This window comes from Scomber scombrus, chromosome 23 (assembly GCF_963691925.1).
Source record: "Scomber scombrus chromosome 23, fScoSco1.1, whole genome shotgun sequence".
Lineage (NCBI taxonomy): Eukaryota > Metazoa > Chordata > Actinopteri > Scombriformes > Scombridae > Scomber > Scomber scombrus.
The window spans coordinates 9208601-9224264 of NC_084992.1; the positions used below are offsets into that span (position 1 = coordinate 9208601).

The 15664-nt window shown below is 44.9% G+C and overlaps 2 protein-coding genes and 1 long non-coding RNA gene across 7 annotated transcripts in view; all 3 read right to left on the reverse strand.

The window, feature by feature from the left end:
- actn3b (actinin alpha 3b) overlaps window positions 1-1944 on the reverse strand; it is a 33822-nt gene extending 31878 nt beyond the window's left edge. Inside the window, exon 1 of the mRNA XM_062444552.1 lies at window positions 1582-1944. Within this exon, the coding sequence (XP_062300536.1) occupies window positions 1582-1716 (135 nt within the window). The 5' untranslated portion in view covers window positions 1717-1944. The remainder of the gene's footprint in view (window positions 1-1581) is intronic.
- Window positions 1945-2491: 547 nt separating this feature from the next.
- Window positions 2492-4388, reverse strand: LOC134005683 (uncharacterized). The gene is made up of 2 exons (XR_009927884.1): window positions 4350-4388; window positions 2492-3645 (listed from the first exon to the last, which is right to left on the reverse strand). It is a non-coding gene; the product is annotated as an uncharacterized LOC134005683 (long non-coding RNA).
- Window positions 4389-5686: 1298 nt separating this feature from the next.
- Window positions 5687-14855, reverse strand: rbm14b (RNA binding motif protein 14b). Of its 5 annotated transcripts, none has more exons than XR_009927872.1 (5): window positions 14792-14855; window positions 11664-12016; window positions 9675-10728; window positions 5926-9294; window positions 5687-5717 (listed from the first exon to the last, which is right to left on the reverse strand). XR_009927872.1 is itself a non-coding variant. In XM_062444575.1 (4 exons), exons 2-4 carry the CDS (start codon window positions 12010-12012, stop codon window positions 8973-8975), a joined length of 1704 nt encoding a protein of 567 aa, XP_062300559.1. In that variant the 5' UTR covers window positions 12013-12016; window positions 14792-14855; the 3' UTR covers window positions 5732-8972. The 5 variants fall into 5 exon arrangements, 3 of the variants coding, with proteins under 3 accessions (XP_062300559.1, XP_062300558.1, XP_062300560.1); XR_009927873.1 differs by lacking the exon at window positions 5687-5717 and having other exon boundaries at window positions 5732-6051; window positions 6540-9294; XM_062444575.1 differs by lacking the exon at window positions 5687-5717 and having other exon boundaries at window positions 5732-9294; window positions 9675-10707.
- Window positions 14856-15664: the final 809 nt, after the last annotated feature.

Sequence of the window (15664 nt, forward strand, 5' to 3'; positions counted from 1 at the left end):
TCCTGTTATCTTGAGCAACTTTAGGTTTTATTCGGTGAATTTAACTCTGTGTTATTGTATAATTCCCTGTATAATTATTGCCATAAAGGCTCTGTGGAATTATGTCATCTCTGGCTGTCATCCGTGTTTAGCTTTTGGTTCATTATGTGTGCTGCAGACTGAATACTCTTTTGGCTCCTTCGAACCAGAAAAGCCTTTTTGAAAAATATGAAAAATATCTTCAAAACCGAATTAAGTGTTTAGTTTGTATTTATCTATGCAAGTTGTGGGAGTGGGATTTAATGACAGTTGGTCTTAAAGGTCTAAAAGTTTAAATATGGGTGATTATATTAAGTGTAACACACAAAAGAGGCATTTCAGCTGTATTAATTATTAACTTTACAGGAAAATACATGAAAAGATAGGCCTATGAATAGTGTAACTCGTGTTTTGAGACATTCTTGCACAATATCCAGTCCTTAAATACCGTCTTTACTAAGATTAATATCAGAGTTTGCAACAGAGAAAACTTTTTCTACCTTGTAGATGAGCTACCTGGCAGCCATTTTCCATCCCGTGGGAGAGGACATGCTAGCTTTAAAAGACTACTGTTGTAACACCAAAAAAAACCGACAAATATCTCTTTAAACAGGTGAAACAGAGCGGTGGCAGAACAATGTGCGTGTCAAGTGAACATTTTAAACATTTGGGGTCAAATTAAAAAGCTGTATTAACCTTTTATGAGTGTCTTGCGGCTGCAGACGTCACCTGTGTCAGATGAGTCGACAGGTCATTAAACGCACCTGTCGTCCTCCAAGCTGCAAGGCCAGCTGGTCGCCTAGCAACGCCTGGCTGCCGCCCCTTGCTACGGCAACAATAATGGCTAAAAATGTATTTGATTAATCTTTTTTGGGGATTTTTTAAAAAATATTTGTATTAATACACTAACAATAATGGCTAAAAAAAATTTAATTAATCTCTTTTGAAAAAAGTTTTATATTTGTATTTATGCATTATTTAATTCAGTATTCAAGAAACAATGCTGATTTATTTTCGGTGTAGCTTATTGTGTTGTTAATGTATGTCAGACACAAGTAAACTTTACTAATTAATAAACTGTTTGTATTAAGTTTCTTCGTCACTTCACTTCACTTCACTTCACCACCGCTGCTGAGTTTCAGTGCTGTGCTTTTTAAACTTTGCTTCAGGTTGTTAAAAAAAAAACTCGAGTGTATTTCATTAAGTTATGAATCAAACGTTGAAGCTGAAGACTGAGGAGAGGGTGGTATTATATTTAGACAGTCTTCGCAAGGCGAAGGGGGTAACTGAAAGACAATACTGAGAAAGTGCCACGGCCTAAAATATCTGCCCACACAGCTTCTAGCAGGACTGAAGTGCCAGGTGCGGGGACAACTTAGCCCCGTTTCATGTTAGGCTGTTTAAAATATTTTTACACAATTAGGGTAGCCCACTGGATTAGAAAAACATCTCATTTGGCATGTCAACCTGTAAAAAAAGCATTAATAAATCCCTTCATAGATAAACGGCAAGGGTCATTCTGTGCGTAATTACGCACGGCGCACAAGCTCAGCCTCAACCTACCTTCCTCTGCTGCTTCTCCCAGGCTGGGTCAAGCAGCAGGTCCCTGTCCCAGTCTTCCTCTTGGGTCATGTACACCCCTTCATGTTCGATCGTGTAAGAGTTGCTGTATGTGATGTGGGTTTCGACAGCTGTCATCGTGCCGCCTCTGTCAGGACTTCTCACGTCCCCCTCAGCTTATGGTAAGAAAAAAGTAATCAGCAATAGAAACGACGACGACGCCGTGAGAGCAAGAACCTCCTTGAGACGTGGGGTCTCGCTTTTTCGGGGAGAGAGAAAGTTAGGGGCTGCTGAGACCAGACTCCACTGGTGCTAGGTGCCTGTGCGGAGGTGGTGCTCCCACTACCAGAAGACCCTGCCGGCCGGTGCTCCTTTCCTGGTCAAAAGTAGCACACGTGACCGCACCCCAATAAGTATGGGAACCGACAGCTTGGGTATCAGGTTCTGACCCTAAAAAGGTGTAAAGGGCGGGGTAGTGTGCCGCGGGCAGGGCTAAGGGGGCTTATGAGTGGTGTGCGGGGATGTCAATAACGCCCCCAGGCAGCAGAGAGGTTTTTATGGCCTGTGAAATGCACCTGTTGCTGTTAGTGAACCTCAGTGGCAAACCCAAGCCTCTGTAGTTTCAGGCTCTCTCAGAAATCAGGATCAAAGAATTGAATCTGTTCTAAAACATTAGATCTGCAGACATAAAAGGTATTCATTTAAGAGATTTTGGAGAAACCCAGCAGTCCAGGCAAAGTAAAGCTGACAGAAACCGACTTATTTGACTGCTGAAACTAAACTAAATGCACAGTAGGAGATTATTTGCCACACTACAAAGTATCCAAGTGTCAGTCAAGAAACAAAAAATGCATTATTCTGTGTTGCTCATCTTGGTGCAGAAATTAGAATAAAAGAGATTCAGACACTTTCATGAGGAAAAAAAAAGAATTTATTCACGATTTGCATGCAGAGTGAAAAAAAATGCCTCAGAACATTTAAAGAAATACAAGTTAGAAGGCATAAATGCATACACAACCATACAATATACTTTTATGTTTTTATACCAGGATTTGTCATTCACAGTAAACATGTCGATGCAAAAAAAATGTCATTCAACATTCATCAGCTAAAATACCCCCCCCCCCCCCTCTCCCCTCCCCTCCCCATTTAACTTTGTGCTGGAACAAATTCCCTTGAAATGAGCAGATCCAGATTGCTATCCTCTGGAGGTAACACATTCAGTCACCCTTGATGTCTCTTTGGAAACTAGAATGACGATTTCTGTCGTAATTAACCTGGCATTTAAATGTAACTACACTCTGCTTGGTCCATTAACCTACTTGAAGAAGTTTAGCTACTCGTGTGACTATTTGTGGTTACCATTTAGGTGCATTTAATGTGCTAGTACTTCTTCTCAGCTGAGGGAATCCAATGAGTAAACATAATGCGACCGTGAGGTGCAGCAGACAGCGAGAACTATAGTTAATAAAATGGACCACAAAAAAAAGACAGATTTGGCCTTTTGTGGCTATTAAACATGTATAGTCAAGGGTGGACAAAAAAACATGAACACCTTACAGTATAATCCAAGTCAATACACCACCAGCTGACATTGAGGCATCAAAAATGTACCAAATCTCACACTTATTTTCTATTTCACTTCTTAATACATGCAGGGATGTTGTATTGAATTGCATTGCATTTTGCAGGTGTTCATGTCCCGTCTGTCGCCTGTAGATGAGGTATTATATGAGGTAAATCTCCACTGCTGGCATGGTTATTTGAATTAAGAGTATGAGCAGCAGTAGAAGTTGGTATCTGTATGTTCACATCTGTGCTAGAATAGTCCTGGTGAAATAATAGTTGAATCTTAACAGGGGAAAAAAATAATAAAAATGGCAATATGGTCTACGATGGGTTGTGCTTGAACCAAGCGGAAGTGGGCTTGTGTTCCAGATGCATGCACTCACACATCTCAGTTAATACCTGCTGCAGGAGAACAGATGTAACCTGCGGGATCCCATCAAAAAACAGCACAACACAGGGACGTGTGCATAAAGAATATCTGGATTTACAGTTCTTCAGCTGTCCAAACCACAGGAGGCAAAGGGGAAAGAGAGAGTGGGTGAGGAAGTCGAAGTGTGGGTGAGGGGGGGCAGGAGGAGGAGGAGGAGGAGAAGGCTGCAGCGAGCTTTGGCTTGTCAGTATGTGTGACTGAATTGAGAGCGGAGGAAAGAGGGAGGGAGGGGAAGATTAGAGATGCGTGGCTGCATTCACCCAAGCACGGGAAGCCCAGAGACTTACAAGCACCTGAAGCCTTTAGTGAGGAGTTGGAAGGAGTGGGGAGGAAGGGGTGGCTGAAGGAAGTAAAACTGGAGCACAGCAAGCCCTGATCATGGAGGCCAAGAAGGGAGTTAAGCTTTTTTCTTCCCATTCTGCAGGTGCATTGGATTTTTTTGGGGATTACTTGTAGTTTTTTCCAACAGCAATTTGATGCTGTCAAAAAACCCTTAAGAACATATGTTGAAAAAGCCTTTAAAAAGACACAAAAAGCTTAGAAATAAAGCAATTTTAAAAAGTCAGCTTCAGTGTAATTCTACAAAGATTAACATTAGACTCAAAGCAGCATTATCAGGATGTAATACAGACAATAATATGTCCAGTACAAACTTTTTAGGCCCTTTTCAGATTAACATGGCTATGGTAATCACCAATAGGCTCCTCCAAGAACAGGAAGATGAGGTTAGTGAGCAGCTTTGGACAGAGGACGCCTCCTCTTACCAACTCACCTTGTAATCAATTCATCTATTCATTCCTCTCCTCCCGTCTTCCCTTCCCTTTTGCTTGTTAGGCGGATAGAAGGCCGCAGCCCCTTTGTCTCGACTCCCATCTCGCAGCTGTCAGTGCAAATGGCGGACAACTCATTTGACTCTGCATACTTGATGCCTGTGTGTGTGTGTGTGTGTGTGTGTGTGTGTGTGTGTGTGTGTGTGTGTGTGTGTGTGTAGTGTGTGTGTGTGTGTGTAGTGTGTGTGGGGTTAAGCTCTCAGTCTCAGCACAGGGACAATCTTATAAAACAGGTAATAACACATACATGGCACTCAGAGCACATATCCAGCCAGTCCAGCTGATCCCGGTATTAAGAGAAATAGAGCTGCCGTACCAGAAAAGTCCTATAGGAACCCTGAGATTGATGAGAATCTACAGGTCAGACTGGCCTCATACCTAGGCCTATCTTATAGGATGTTTCTGATTGGCACACAGGCTGCAAGGGGACCCAGAGATGAGAAAATGATTAACCCCCACAGTTAAGTGATTAGTTTATCATCTTACATGTAATGGAGCTAAATAGTGTTGGGAAACAGGAGTTAAGATCCCTGCCACAGCCATGTGAAGCAAACCCAGCATTCAACAGTTTTAGCGAAGCGGACTTGTCCAACATTTAAGTCTCTCTGTGTCATGTTACAGAGTCCGGCGGCGGGCCTCCACACATACACTGTCCATTGGCACGCCCAGGCCTCTATGGTAACAAAGGAGGGTGGGGGGGGGGGGAGGTTGGGTCAGGTGGGTGGTTCTGGGAAGTTCAGTCCGAGCCAGAGCCACAAACCCAGATCCAAGGTGGCGACGGCGGTGGCGGCGGAAAAAGCGCTGTGTTTGTGTGTGAGTGAACGGCGGAGAGGAGAGGTGCACAGGGATAGGAGGGTGAGGAGGTGGGGGAGGAAGGAAAGAAGGGGATGGAGGAGGATGAAGGGGAAGGAAGGAGGGTGGGAGGGAAGGGTGGGGGGGTGAGGGGCGGCGAATACGGCGGTGGAGAGGAGTTGACTAGCGGGCAGGGAGAGGGTGGAGGTGTGTCCGCATGTGCCAAGCCTCACCAATCAACAAAACACCACCCATGAAGTTTTCCTGACATCCATGCGCTCTTTGTTTCTTTCACACACACACATACACACACTTCCTTTTATTCACTAGCACGCCCACGGTGCAGTCACACGCTACGACACCAGCGGGACAGAGAGGGTACAGTCAGTCGCCTTGTATGCTGATGCAAGACAGGACTTGGTCTCGTGGATGGGGATCCTAACCCCACCCCACCCCACCCCGCCCCGCCCCCGCCCGCCACCCCCACCGATTAGAAGCCCAAGGCCGTAGGTGTAGCACTGCCATTGCAGCAAAAAGGAGGAGTTACGGAGTGGGGAGGAGGGGGGTGTGAGGTGGTGATGGCAGAGGAGAGGACGGGGAAGGGGGGAGGGGGGGAGGAGTGTTTGGTCAAGGCACAGTCAAAAGGAGGGGCGGCAGGTGGGGAGAGGAGAGGTCAGTGCTTTTGTTTTTGTTGTTTTTTTTTTGTTTGTTTTGCTTTTCATTTACCTTGGTGGTGAAGAGAGAGAGAACAAGTTCCCACTGCGGTGGCGTCGCGCTAAAAGTCATCCCCATGGCTCACGCCGCCACGCTCACGCACGACTGCGTGCTGGCCGTTCCAGGTGGCACGGTGACCTAATTCAGTTGAGATAGTTAGTTCAGAGCTGGACTGTCGCGGGCTTTTTTTTGCGTCAAGAGAGTTTCACAGATTATCACACATGCAGATCTGAGAGTAGAGTGGACACAAGAGACACACGGAGGGGGGAGAATTTGGTGCAGCAGGGAGAGACCAGACCAGACGCACACCCATGAACCCCAGGAACAGGACGGCTCCACAGATCAAAATGCACCCAGGCCATTCTATCTGTGTGCCTCTCCCCAGCTCTCAATGTAACATCACAGTGTGTATAATGTACTTTCCTGCATGAAAATCAATTAATTAAAAAAAAGAAAAAGAAAAAAAAAGGACCCTACAAAGCCTTTCTTGCCAGAATGAAACACTGAAATGCATTTTTTGCGTGATACAAACACCTTGTTAGAGGTTTTGCAGTGTGGCCTTGCAGCAGAAGTTTGCACACAGTTTGAGAAGCTGGAGAGAGAAAGGAGCACCAACCCGCACTTACCCCGACCAAAGAGAGCAAAGCTGGGGCAGCATCTACACCTGTCTCCCCCTGGGTCCCCAGTCAAATGGGTCTGGTGGCCATTTTTTCACAAGAGAAACAGATAGTAGAGAAGGACAACATAAACAAGAAGAAGAGGGAAATGTCCAAACCCTTTGCTTTCTTTTACCATAGTAGTCAGTCAAACATTCTTTATTATAATAATGCTTATAGTATACATATTCTCAATAAAAAGCATGCCGATTTTTTTTTTTTTTAACTTTTCTTTTGTCTTTTCCTAAAAAACAAAACAAAAAAAGGCAAAAATTAAAATACTCCTCTAGAAAATACGGTCTCAAACATGGCAAACAAGACATTTCGCAAACCACATAACTCTACAAAGGATGCAACTGGTATGTGTTTATATACACGACACAGAAAGATTACACTGTGAGATGCAAAAGTCACTTTACCACTAAAAACCACAAGGGGAGAAGGGGAGAGAGGGGGGAAACAGCGAGGCAGTAAGGTGATTTCAGAGGGTATGTCTGTGTGTGCATCAGACCGCTGTCAAACTGTATTTGCAAAGAACTACTTCAGTGATTGTTCTAAAGCCTTGTCATAGAGCCAGATGGGGGGGATTTTCCCACACAGGATGTGAATATCAAAAAAAAAAAAAAAAGTACCTTACTTGAAAGTCAAGCTTTTGTTGTCCTGATGCAGGAAAATCCCCACCTATCAGATCCAACAACCGCATTAAAACAGACACTTGAAAGGTTTTGCAATTACGATCTAAAGCAGGTCTGGTATTTGGAAATAAAAAGGATGATAGTTGGGGCTACTGGAAGATACTGCCCCATCTCTCACTTCATTGGTGCTATCACTGTCGTTTCTGCTTAAAACCAGCGACTAAGTATGAACCTGTGAGGCTCAGTTTGTGGCTTTTTAAAAACCCTATGATATGAAAAATATGAGGATCAAAATACAGGAGTCTACGAGGAAGCGCCGCTGCTCGTAGTCTTCTGGATACTAAGCTCTGGAGGGCTTTATTAGCCCCCGAAATGATTAAAAAGTAATGTTAAAAAGCACTTAAAATGGGAGATCCCTCCACGTAATGCACTTCACTCAAAGCTTATAGGCACATAATTGAGCTTGTCACATATAATCATGATTCTAAGTAGGATGCATTGTAAATATCCTTTGTAAACAGCTCATTCAGTAGTCAAACATGGGTTATTTTTTCCATGTATAATTCATTACACCCCAGGTTGACTTGTATTACATGTAAACTACACTTAAACAAACGAAACACGTACACTATATCTTTTTAAAAAAGGCCTCTGAACATGTAGGAGGACTAGATACAGAATATCTACAAAAGTCATTGTCAACGACACCCTCCCCCCCACCCCCCTTTTACTAAACTGCCGACCCTGTACCTTTTTTACGAGGAGCAGGAAATAAACTGCTGACTGAGTGAAAGAGTGGAATACAATAGAATCTACACTGAAATTTACTGTCAGAGGTAGGCAGCTGTAGAAAGAGAAAGAGAGGTGAAGCAGTGTCTTGCAGCTTTGTAGTTAGAGCACAGGTATGGGGAGGGATTTGGGGGGACAAAAAAGGATCAAGGAGAAATCCAAACATACATTACAGTACGTATTATGTGTGCTTAACGTTTGTTTTTTTTCTGCAAGGTGCAGTCATAGCTGCTGCGTTTGTGCGCTGCAAGGTCAGGAGCCCGCACATACAGTATCTCTGTCTTTCACTCGTTCACACATACATCCATATCGCATTCAAGACAACCGGCTGCCCATCCCCTCCCGTCCCACCCCCACAAAACACATCAACCTTGGTTCTGTTGGACACATGCAATACAACCAGTACACAATATGTGTTTATCTGACTCCCATCTGATAACATTACAAACTCTTCAACATAAGGCAAAAAAGGTTTCAAATTAGCTGCCCTAAATGATCATCTAGGCCTAAGGAGGATGGCTAATAGTTTAAATAAACCATTGTCTTTTATGGTAGATTTGGCCTTAGAAAATCATAACTGGGTTGCGGAAATAAAGGCATATGAAATGACTGAGTGGATCAGTCCAATACTGGCACAAGTGTGAGACTGGCACGATAAAAAAGTAAAACCGAGAAGCGCAAAGAATGCCCGTACAACAGATGAGAGCCTCCCTTTCATGGCTGCATTGTGTGTATGCAAACAGGACCAAGGTTAGCTGATCAAGTCCCTCGTAAAGCAGGTTAATAAACCAAGCCCCCCGGTTTCAAACCCCACCTCGCACCCTTACTGTGGAGCCCCCAGACGCAAACACTCAATCACGTACACACACATACAGCTGCTGTAAGGTGGTCAAGTTTGGGGTGGAATAGGAGGTGGGTCAGGGGTGAGGTTTAGGGCAAAGAAGGAGGAGGGGTGGGGGGGGCATAGAGTTGTGTGCGACTATCGGAAGGGGGGCTCAGGCGTGTGAAGGGAGAGTTCGGGGCGGCGGAGGATGGCCTCCTTGCGCGTGGGCGGCGGCAACGGCGGCTCATACACCCTGGGCGCAGCCATGGCGGCTGCTACTGCCGCAGCGGTGGGGACCACTGGCCTGAGGGCGTCCAGCGCGGCGACCTGCTGGCCAGTCATCGCGGAGACAGTAGGGACTGCTTGCACAGCAGACACTCCCGGCATTCCAGTGAGGGCTGCCATTGTGCTCGGGGGCGGGTAGGCATACTGGAACTGGGGGTACTGCTGCAGCTGCTGGTAGTACTCGGCATAGTACCTAAGAGAAGGGAGGAAGGAGGGAATGGAGAGGGATGGGTTTTGGGGAGGGAAAAGCAGGTTTAGGTAGGAAGAAGTACGGCGCTTGGCAATACAGGGTATAACAAGGGAGTGATAAAGCAAACAAGAAGCATGGCCAATGCAAAAAAAAGCATTTAATCAGCCATGAGAAATGTGCCTGTAAGATTGTGAAAGCATGACTAAAAACATAAATCAGATCCCTCGAGTTAGCATTAGTATTTCACAGAGGAGTGGACATTCCAGTGCACTACAGTATTTTAAACAGTTGAAGAGTAGCAGAGAAACCTAAACTCAGCCCTCTGGGAGTGTTCCAGTGGTGCTGCATACCTGATGGAAAAAGAGTCAAAGATCATGTCCTACCTTGCCATGGGGTCCTCTGCAGCCTCCGCTGCTTCTTCCGCTGCTCGACCCGCTGGTGTGGGGAGCAGGGGTCGGCGTGGCTTGGCTCTCTGGTAAATGAAAGGCTTCATCACAGGGTCTGGTAAAAGGGGTGCCGACCTCCGTAGGGGACTGCGGTCCCTTTCCCCAGACTTTGCCGCAGCTGCTGCCGCTGCTGCCTGCTGCTCAGCCACTACATGCTGGCCTTGAGCAAAATAATGTGCCTGCCTGGCTGCCTCAAAGAGGGCTGTGGTAGGGTCCGCTGCTCCCATGTGGCTTATATGAGCGTAGTGTGGCGTGGCAGCACCATAAATTGCTGGAGCTACAGTGTAGGCGGGGTTGACTGCAGCCGCTGCTGTTGGCATTTCAATTCCATGAGCAGTCAGATAGACATGTTGGTTGGCCATAGCTGGAGTGTAAACTGGAGTTGAGTAGGCAGCCGCCGCAGCCGCCGCAGCAGCCGCCGCCGGACTCGCAGCCACCTGGCCGTAGATGTTAGGTGTCATCGAGCTGTATACTTGTGTAGCGCCTGATGTAAGAGCTGCCTGATTGGCTACCGTTCCATAAAGCTGACTGGCAACATTGGCACCGTACACCTGGCTGGCAAGGGCACCATAAACAGCTGGATTCACTGGGTTTCCATCAGTGCGTGTGCCTGTGGTGATCCCAGTGAGAGCTGCGTATGTGGGATCAAACGTGGAGGTGTTGTAGACTGAATTGTGAACGCTTTGTTGGACCTGTAATGGAAGGCCGGCGGCTGCAGCGGCGGCGGCGGCCAAGACCGCTGCCTGACTCTGGTACTGCTCCAGAGACGGCTTCCCCACAGGGCATTCTCCAGCATAGTGGCCCTGCTTTCCACAGTTAACACAGGGGATTTTCCCTGTAGGTGCCTGTTTGCTGGGTTGGACCTTGGAAAGCTCCACGGATAGGGGGCGACCCTTAAATGAGGTGCCATGCAGGGCCTCGATAGCTTGGAGTGCATCTTCCTTGTTTTCCATGTGGACAAAGGCGTAGCCTGCAGAAGAGGAATGCCTGGCTGTCATTGAGCGCAGGGACAACAATTAGCATCACAGTGGCATTGCCACAGGTTCTTACTTATTACTTCTACTATAAAGTATGAATCGTGCCATAATAAACCACCTTGTCCATCTTAACAAGGATGTGAGTATATCTTTTTTATTGTTTTACACACTACGAACTTTATACTGGTGTATCATCACATGGTCACACTAACGTACAGACCTTGCAGTCACTCTACATCTCAAAAATCACAATACAACGACAGATATAATCTCTTACCTGTGCTACGAGTACGGATGGGAATCAAGAACCGGTTCCAGTTGGGAACCGGTTCCACATTGCCTGAACCATCTGAATCATATGCCTCTGAGCTTATCAGCTCCTTTTATTGATGCTGGCATGTTTTTCTGACAGTTACACATTTGTAATACAATGACATCACCAGGCAACAAGACAGGCTCATGGTGGTTGGACAGAGACAGCAAACAAAACACACCCAGAATAACGGAGTAGTGTGACTGGGCTGTTCTGACAGTCTGCTGCTGGAGCTAATGGAGCTAACTAACGGACAGCTGTTACCAACCAGGGCTAACGGGCTAGCTGGCTCACTACGCTGCACTGCAGGACACTAACACTGAGATAACCTGGGGGTGATCTCCAAACAATCCTTTCTCTGAGCAAAATCACTTGCTCCAGCATGCTGTGGCATGCGCGCCTTTTTCTACAGTGTGTTCAAACTTCGAAAATAAAACAGTTGCCTTGACACTGAAAACCTGTGTAGCCCTACTTTTTTTCCATTCAGAAAATTGAGGCAGAAGCAGAATATACCATCAATGCCCATCCCTAGCAACAGCATAACTTCACTCATACAGTAGCTTTATAGTATCATTGATTACAACTAGTTGGGAGGGATATAAAACAGTTCAAATGTAACTTGGTGTCTTCACTCACCTTTGACTTTGTCACACTCGAGAACTTTCCCAAACGTCTGGAAGAGCTGCTGGAGATCTTCGGTGGTGCACATTCCACTCAGATTCCCCACAAACACCTTGGTGGAGTGCAACGGCCTCCCCCTCGACTCCTCCACCACCAAATTCCTCCCGCGAAACTCCCGTCCATTGAGCTCCCGGATGGCACGCTCGGCGGCGCCCTCGCCCTGCAAGTGGACGAAGGCAAACTGCCGCAGCACGCTGCAGCTGACCACCTGGCCGTAGGGTTCGAAGATGGCTGACAGCTCCTCCTGGGTGGTGTCCAACGCCAGGTTGCCCACGAAGAGCTTCACTGTGTTGCTCTTGTCCATGGCGCTGCAGAGAGAGAGAGAGATAGAGAGTGAGAGGAGTGAAGTGCTTGACTGTGGTTAGAGATAAGTGAGGGGGGATTAGCTGCAACCAACAAGTAATAGCTGCCACAGATGTAACAACTACTGAGCATACACAAAGTCACACCTTTGACTCTGTAGCAGACTGACGAGGAGAGTGTGTGTGAGTGTGTGTCTGAGTACAGCGGTAGACTGCGGTACACGGCACATAGCTGACCCAGCTATTTAGTTTCTTTTTCAGGGCTTAAAATGCTTGTGGGGGAGGGGTGCTGCTGACTTTGAATTAAAAAGAACAAGACCTGCTCAGTTTCTCCAACATGAAACTTTTGTTACTCATCCAGAGATTTGAGATACAAAAGACTTAAGACCCAGAGATCAAACACACACATCAAATAAGTAAGAAACTTTTCAGATTTAAAGCAAATTAAAAAGAGGTTACAGTTAAACTTTGAGTGGAAAAGACTAATTTGCACCTTTGTAAAAACAGAGAGGAAGCTGCTAAATAACTAACAATCAACAGATTAAGGAGAGCATACAAGTAACATTCAGCTTTCACTCCAATTGTAAAAAGTAAAGCTGCGTCTTGTGATCTGAGTCTCACAGCTGCACAAGTACTCTAACGCAAGGTAAGATTAATGCCTGAATTAGCGGCCAGGTGAGTCAGACTTCAAAAATTAAATACCGCACGCAGACCGCATATTTGTCTTTGAACTGACAAGTAAGATAAAAAAAGATTAGGCAAAACAGAGACCTGTGTTCTCCCACAAAAGCCGAGATAACACAACATGTGTTTAGATAGCGTGGAGGCATCTCATTAAAGATAGAGACTGCAGCCTGGAAAAAGACACGTTTTTACACCAATACTATCATTAATGCTGGTTATAATAACTTTATACAACCCTACAATTAGGACAACCTACACTTAAACACAAGAAACGTTGCACTTTAAATCTGTTTACAGCAAACTACCTGCTGCTAAAAGAGTAATAGTTTACACCACAGGTTTGCAAAAAGTGGGAGGCGGGCCTCTCCAGGGGAGCTCCAACGCTTTCCGGGGAAGCTCGGTGAATAGAAGAGGAAGTATATTACAATGGTTATCAAAAGGAGATCACGTAGCCTAAATGTGTGTGATTTGCTTAATGAGATAGCTCAGAGATACAGTATTTTGGGGAATTTTGACTGTTTTCCCACTTTCACAAAGTCAGAAACTAATAAAGGCTTAAGGACAGACTATTTTTTAAGTATTTGGTGCAGTCTGAATTATGTCAAACAGCAATATTAGACTATCTTGGCTTAATTATTGAGTGTCTACAGGATCAAATAACATAGTCGTGATGCTATAGGCATCAAGGAATTAAGCAAAACTAATCAAGTAAACTAAGAGAGGATGAGGGAGCGCCTTTTTCCAAGCTTTGTCCCCCAGTCTCATACTTTGAAAACCCCTGATTTACATTATTCTCTAGTGTGTTGTTTTACAGGTTTAGTCTTTGCACTTCTGTCCTGTCTCCAGTGCTTCTTCACCACAGTCTTCGTCTCTTGCACAATGACACAGATTTGTCCGGTTTCCTTCCTCATTGTTGTTCCGACTTGCATTACCTGCTCAACTGTTGCACAACAGGAAACGACATTCAAATCTCAAATCTGCACTTGTTTATACGGATTGGATTAACAAGAAAGAAGGTGTCAGTTTCAAGACTTTCCTACCACATTATTGTCGAATAATCCACCTCGAATCCCCACATGTCTTTCTTCCTCGCAAGCTTCTTAATCTGCAGGTCAAACTACACAGTGTTTCTACAGGTTGTTCCAACACCTTTTCTCTTGAGACTCAACCTTTATGGCTGGCTGTAAATCAAAGGGCAAAGTGGAACATGACACCAGAGAAGTGACATTTCTATTTTTTCGTTTTAGGCTCCAGTCAGCTGATGAACTACACCCCCCCCCCCCCTCCCTCTCTTCCTCCTTCTTCACCTCTTGGAGAGTGCTGTTCATAAAAAATAACGCATTAAACCAGACATACCAGTCATTTCCTTCAAGTGTGTGTCTACTGTATGTAAGTGTGACCAAATGTTACAAAGGCTATGGCTGCTGTATGAAACACTGGGTTCATCTGAGGAATAACAACCAAGAGGGGGGGGGGGAGCTGGCTTTTCTGATGACGCAGCACGACGCTGAATCAACACATTTCAACAGCTCGGGGCTTTTTTTTTTTTTTTAAATGGCTAAAAAGACACAAGCTAACTTAGCTATAGACACGTTGCTTTAAAGCATTGTCCACGTTTTCTGTACAAAATGTGCACGGCGAGGCAGGCAAACACACACACACACACACACACACACACACAAACACACACACACACGGGATGCTTGTTTGTGTCCAAAAGCAAAAACAAGTCCCACAATGAAGGCGCAAAAAAAAGAAAAATGGCACCGAGAAATGTTGAATTTAACTGTGTAACAGCGCCACAGCTTTGAGAAAAGCATAACACATGATACAGTAACCGGGAGATTTGGTAGAATGTAACAACCGGGTAACAACAGACAATCACATTTTCCACACAGGAATGAATACAGTGTAACACCGAGTGAATCCGGCGCAACAACGCGGTCACAATCAGCCCCCCCATTTTTTAACATTAACCCCTCACAAAATTCACCAGAGCTTTAAGACCCAATCGGAGTTAATTACCTCGCGTGCATTTCAAATGACAATAATGCTGCGTTTAAAGACGATGAAATAAAAAAGGATCTACCATCTTACCTAGGCGGTGCTGTGTTTCAAAATGGTAGCGCCTGCTTCCGTTTGAATGTCGGGCATACTGCTGGAGAGTCTGCAGAGAGAGAGAGAGAGAGGAAGGGGGGAGGGCTGCTGCTGCTGCTGCTGCTGCACCCAGGAGGATGCTGAATCCTCACAAAAACATGACTCACACATACAGTACACGCACAGAAAGAGGTTGGTTTTTTGGGGGGGGTCTAAAGAGACATGGCAATAATTGAGGAGGGAGTTCAATTAAGAGATGATTATGTGACAATGAATTTGACACACTCCTGAGAGACCACACACAAGTGCAAAATTACAGCTGGTTTATGCTTTGTGTGACAGTGATCCACACATACACACCAGGTATAGTTTAAATGGGGAATTCATTGACAATCAGGTGGAGGTTTAATCTGCAAAATGTAATTTATCAAGCACGTTTTAGACAGGATTTGCTTCTTTTCTGTGTTTCAGGGTGTCAACATACAGGGAATTACTATTTTAATAACCAATTCATTTTTGAGACATTTTTTTTAAAAGAAAAAATATAAACATTCATTCATTTCAGCTTGTTAATGTGATAATTTTCAGATTTCTTTAAACGTCCATGATGGTAAACTGAATATTTTAGGGTTATGGACTGTTAGTTGGGACAAATTGGGACATCTGTGGATGAATGGTGGGTTTAAGAAACTGACATTTTATAATCTAAAGGAGTCAATCAATCAAAAAAAAAAATTACCTTATATTATCTATTAGATAATGGAAAAAATAGTTGCAGCCTTCTTTGGGGTTTGAACTAATGTCAGACATAAAAAAGGCTATTTGAAGCCATCATTTTAAGACTTAAGACTTGTTTTTATTAAGTATAACTGT

Bases quoted from the DNA above. Each gene is read 5' to 3' on its own strand.
- rbm14b (XM_062444574.1), bottom strand. From the start codon at position 12,012: ATGGACAAGAGCAACACAGTGAAGCTCTTCGTGGGCAACCTGGCGTTG. The intron at 10,729-11,663 runs GTGAGTGAAGAC...GCTCAATGACAG, and splicing joins CGAGTGTGACAAAGTCAAAG to CCAGGCATTCCTCTTCTGCA. The intron at 9,295-9,674 runs GTAGGACATGAT...CCCTTCTCTTAG, and splicing joins GCAGAGGACCCCATGGCAAG to GTACTATGCCGAGTACTACC.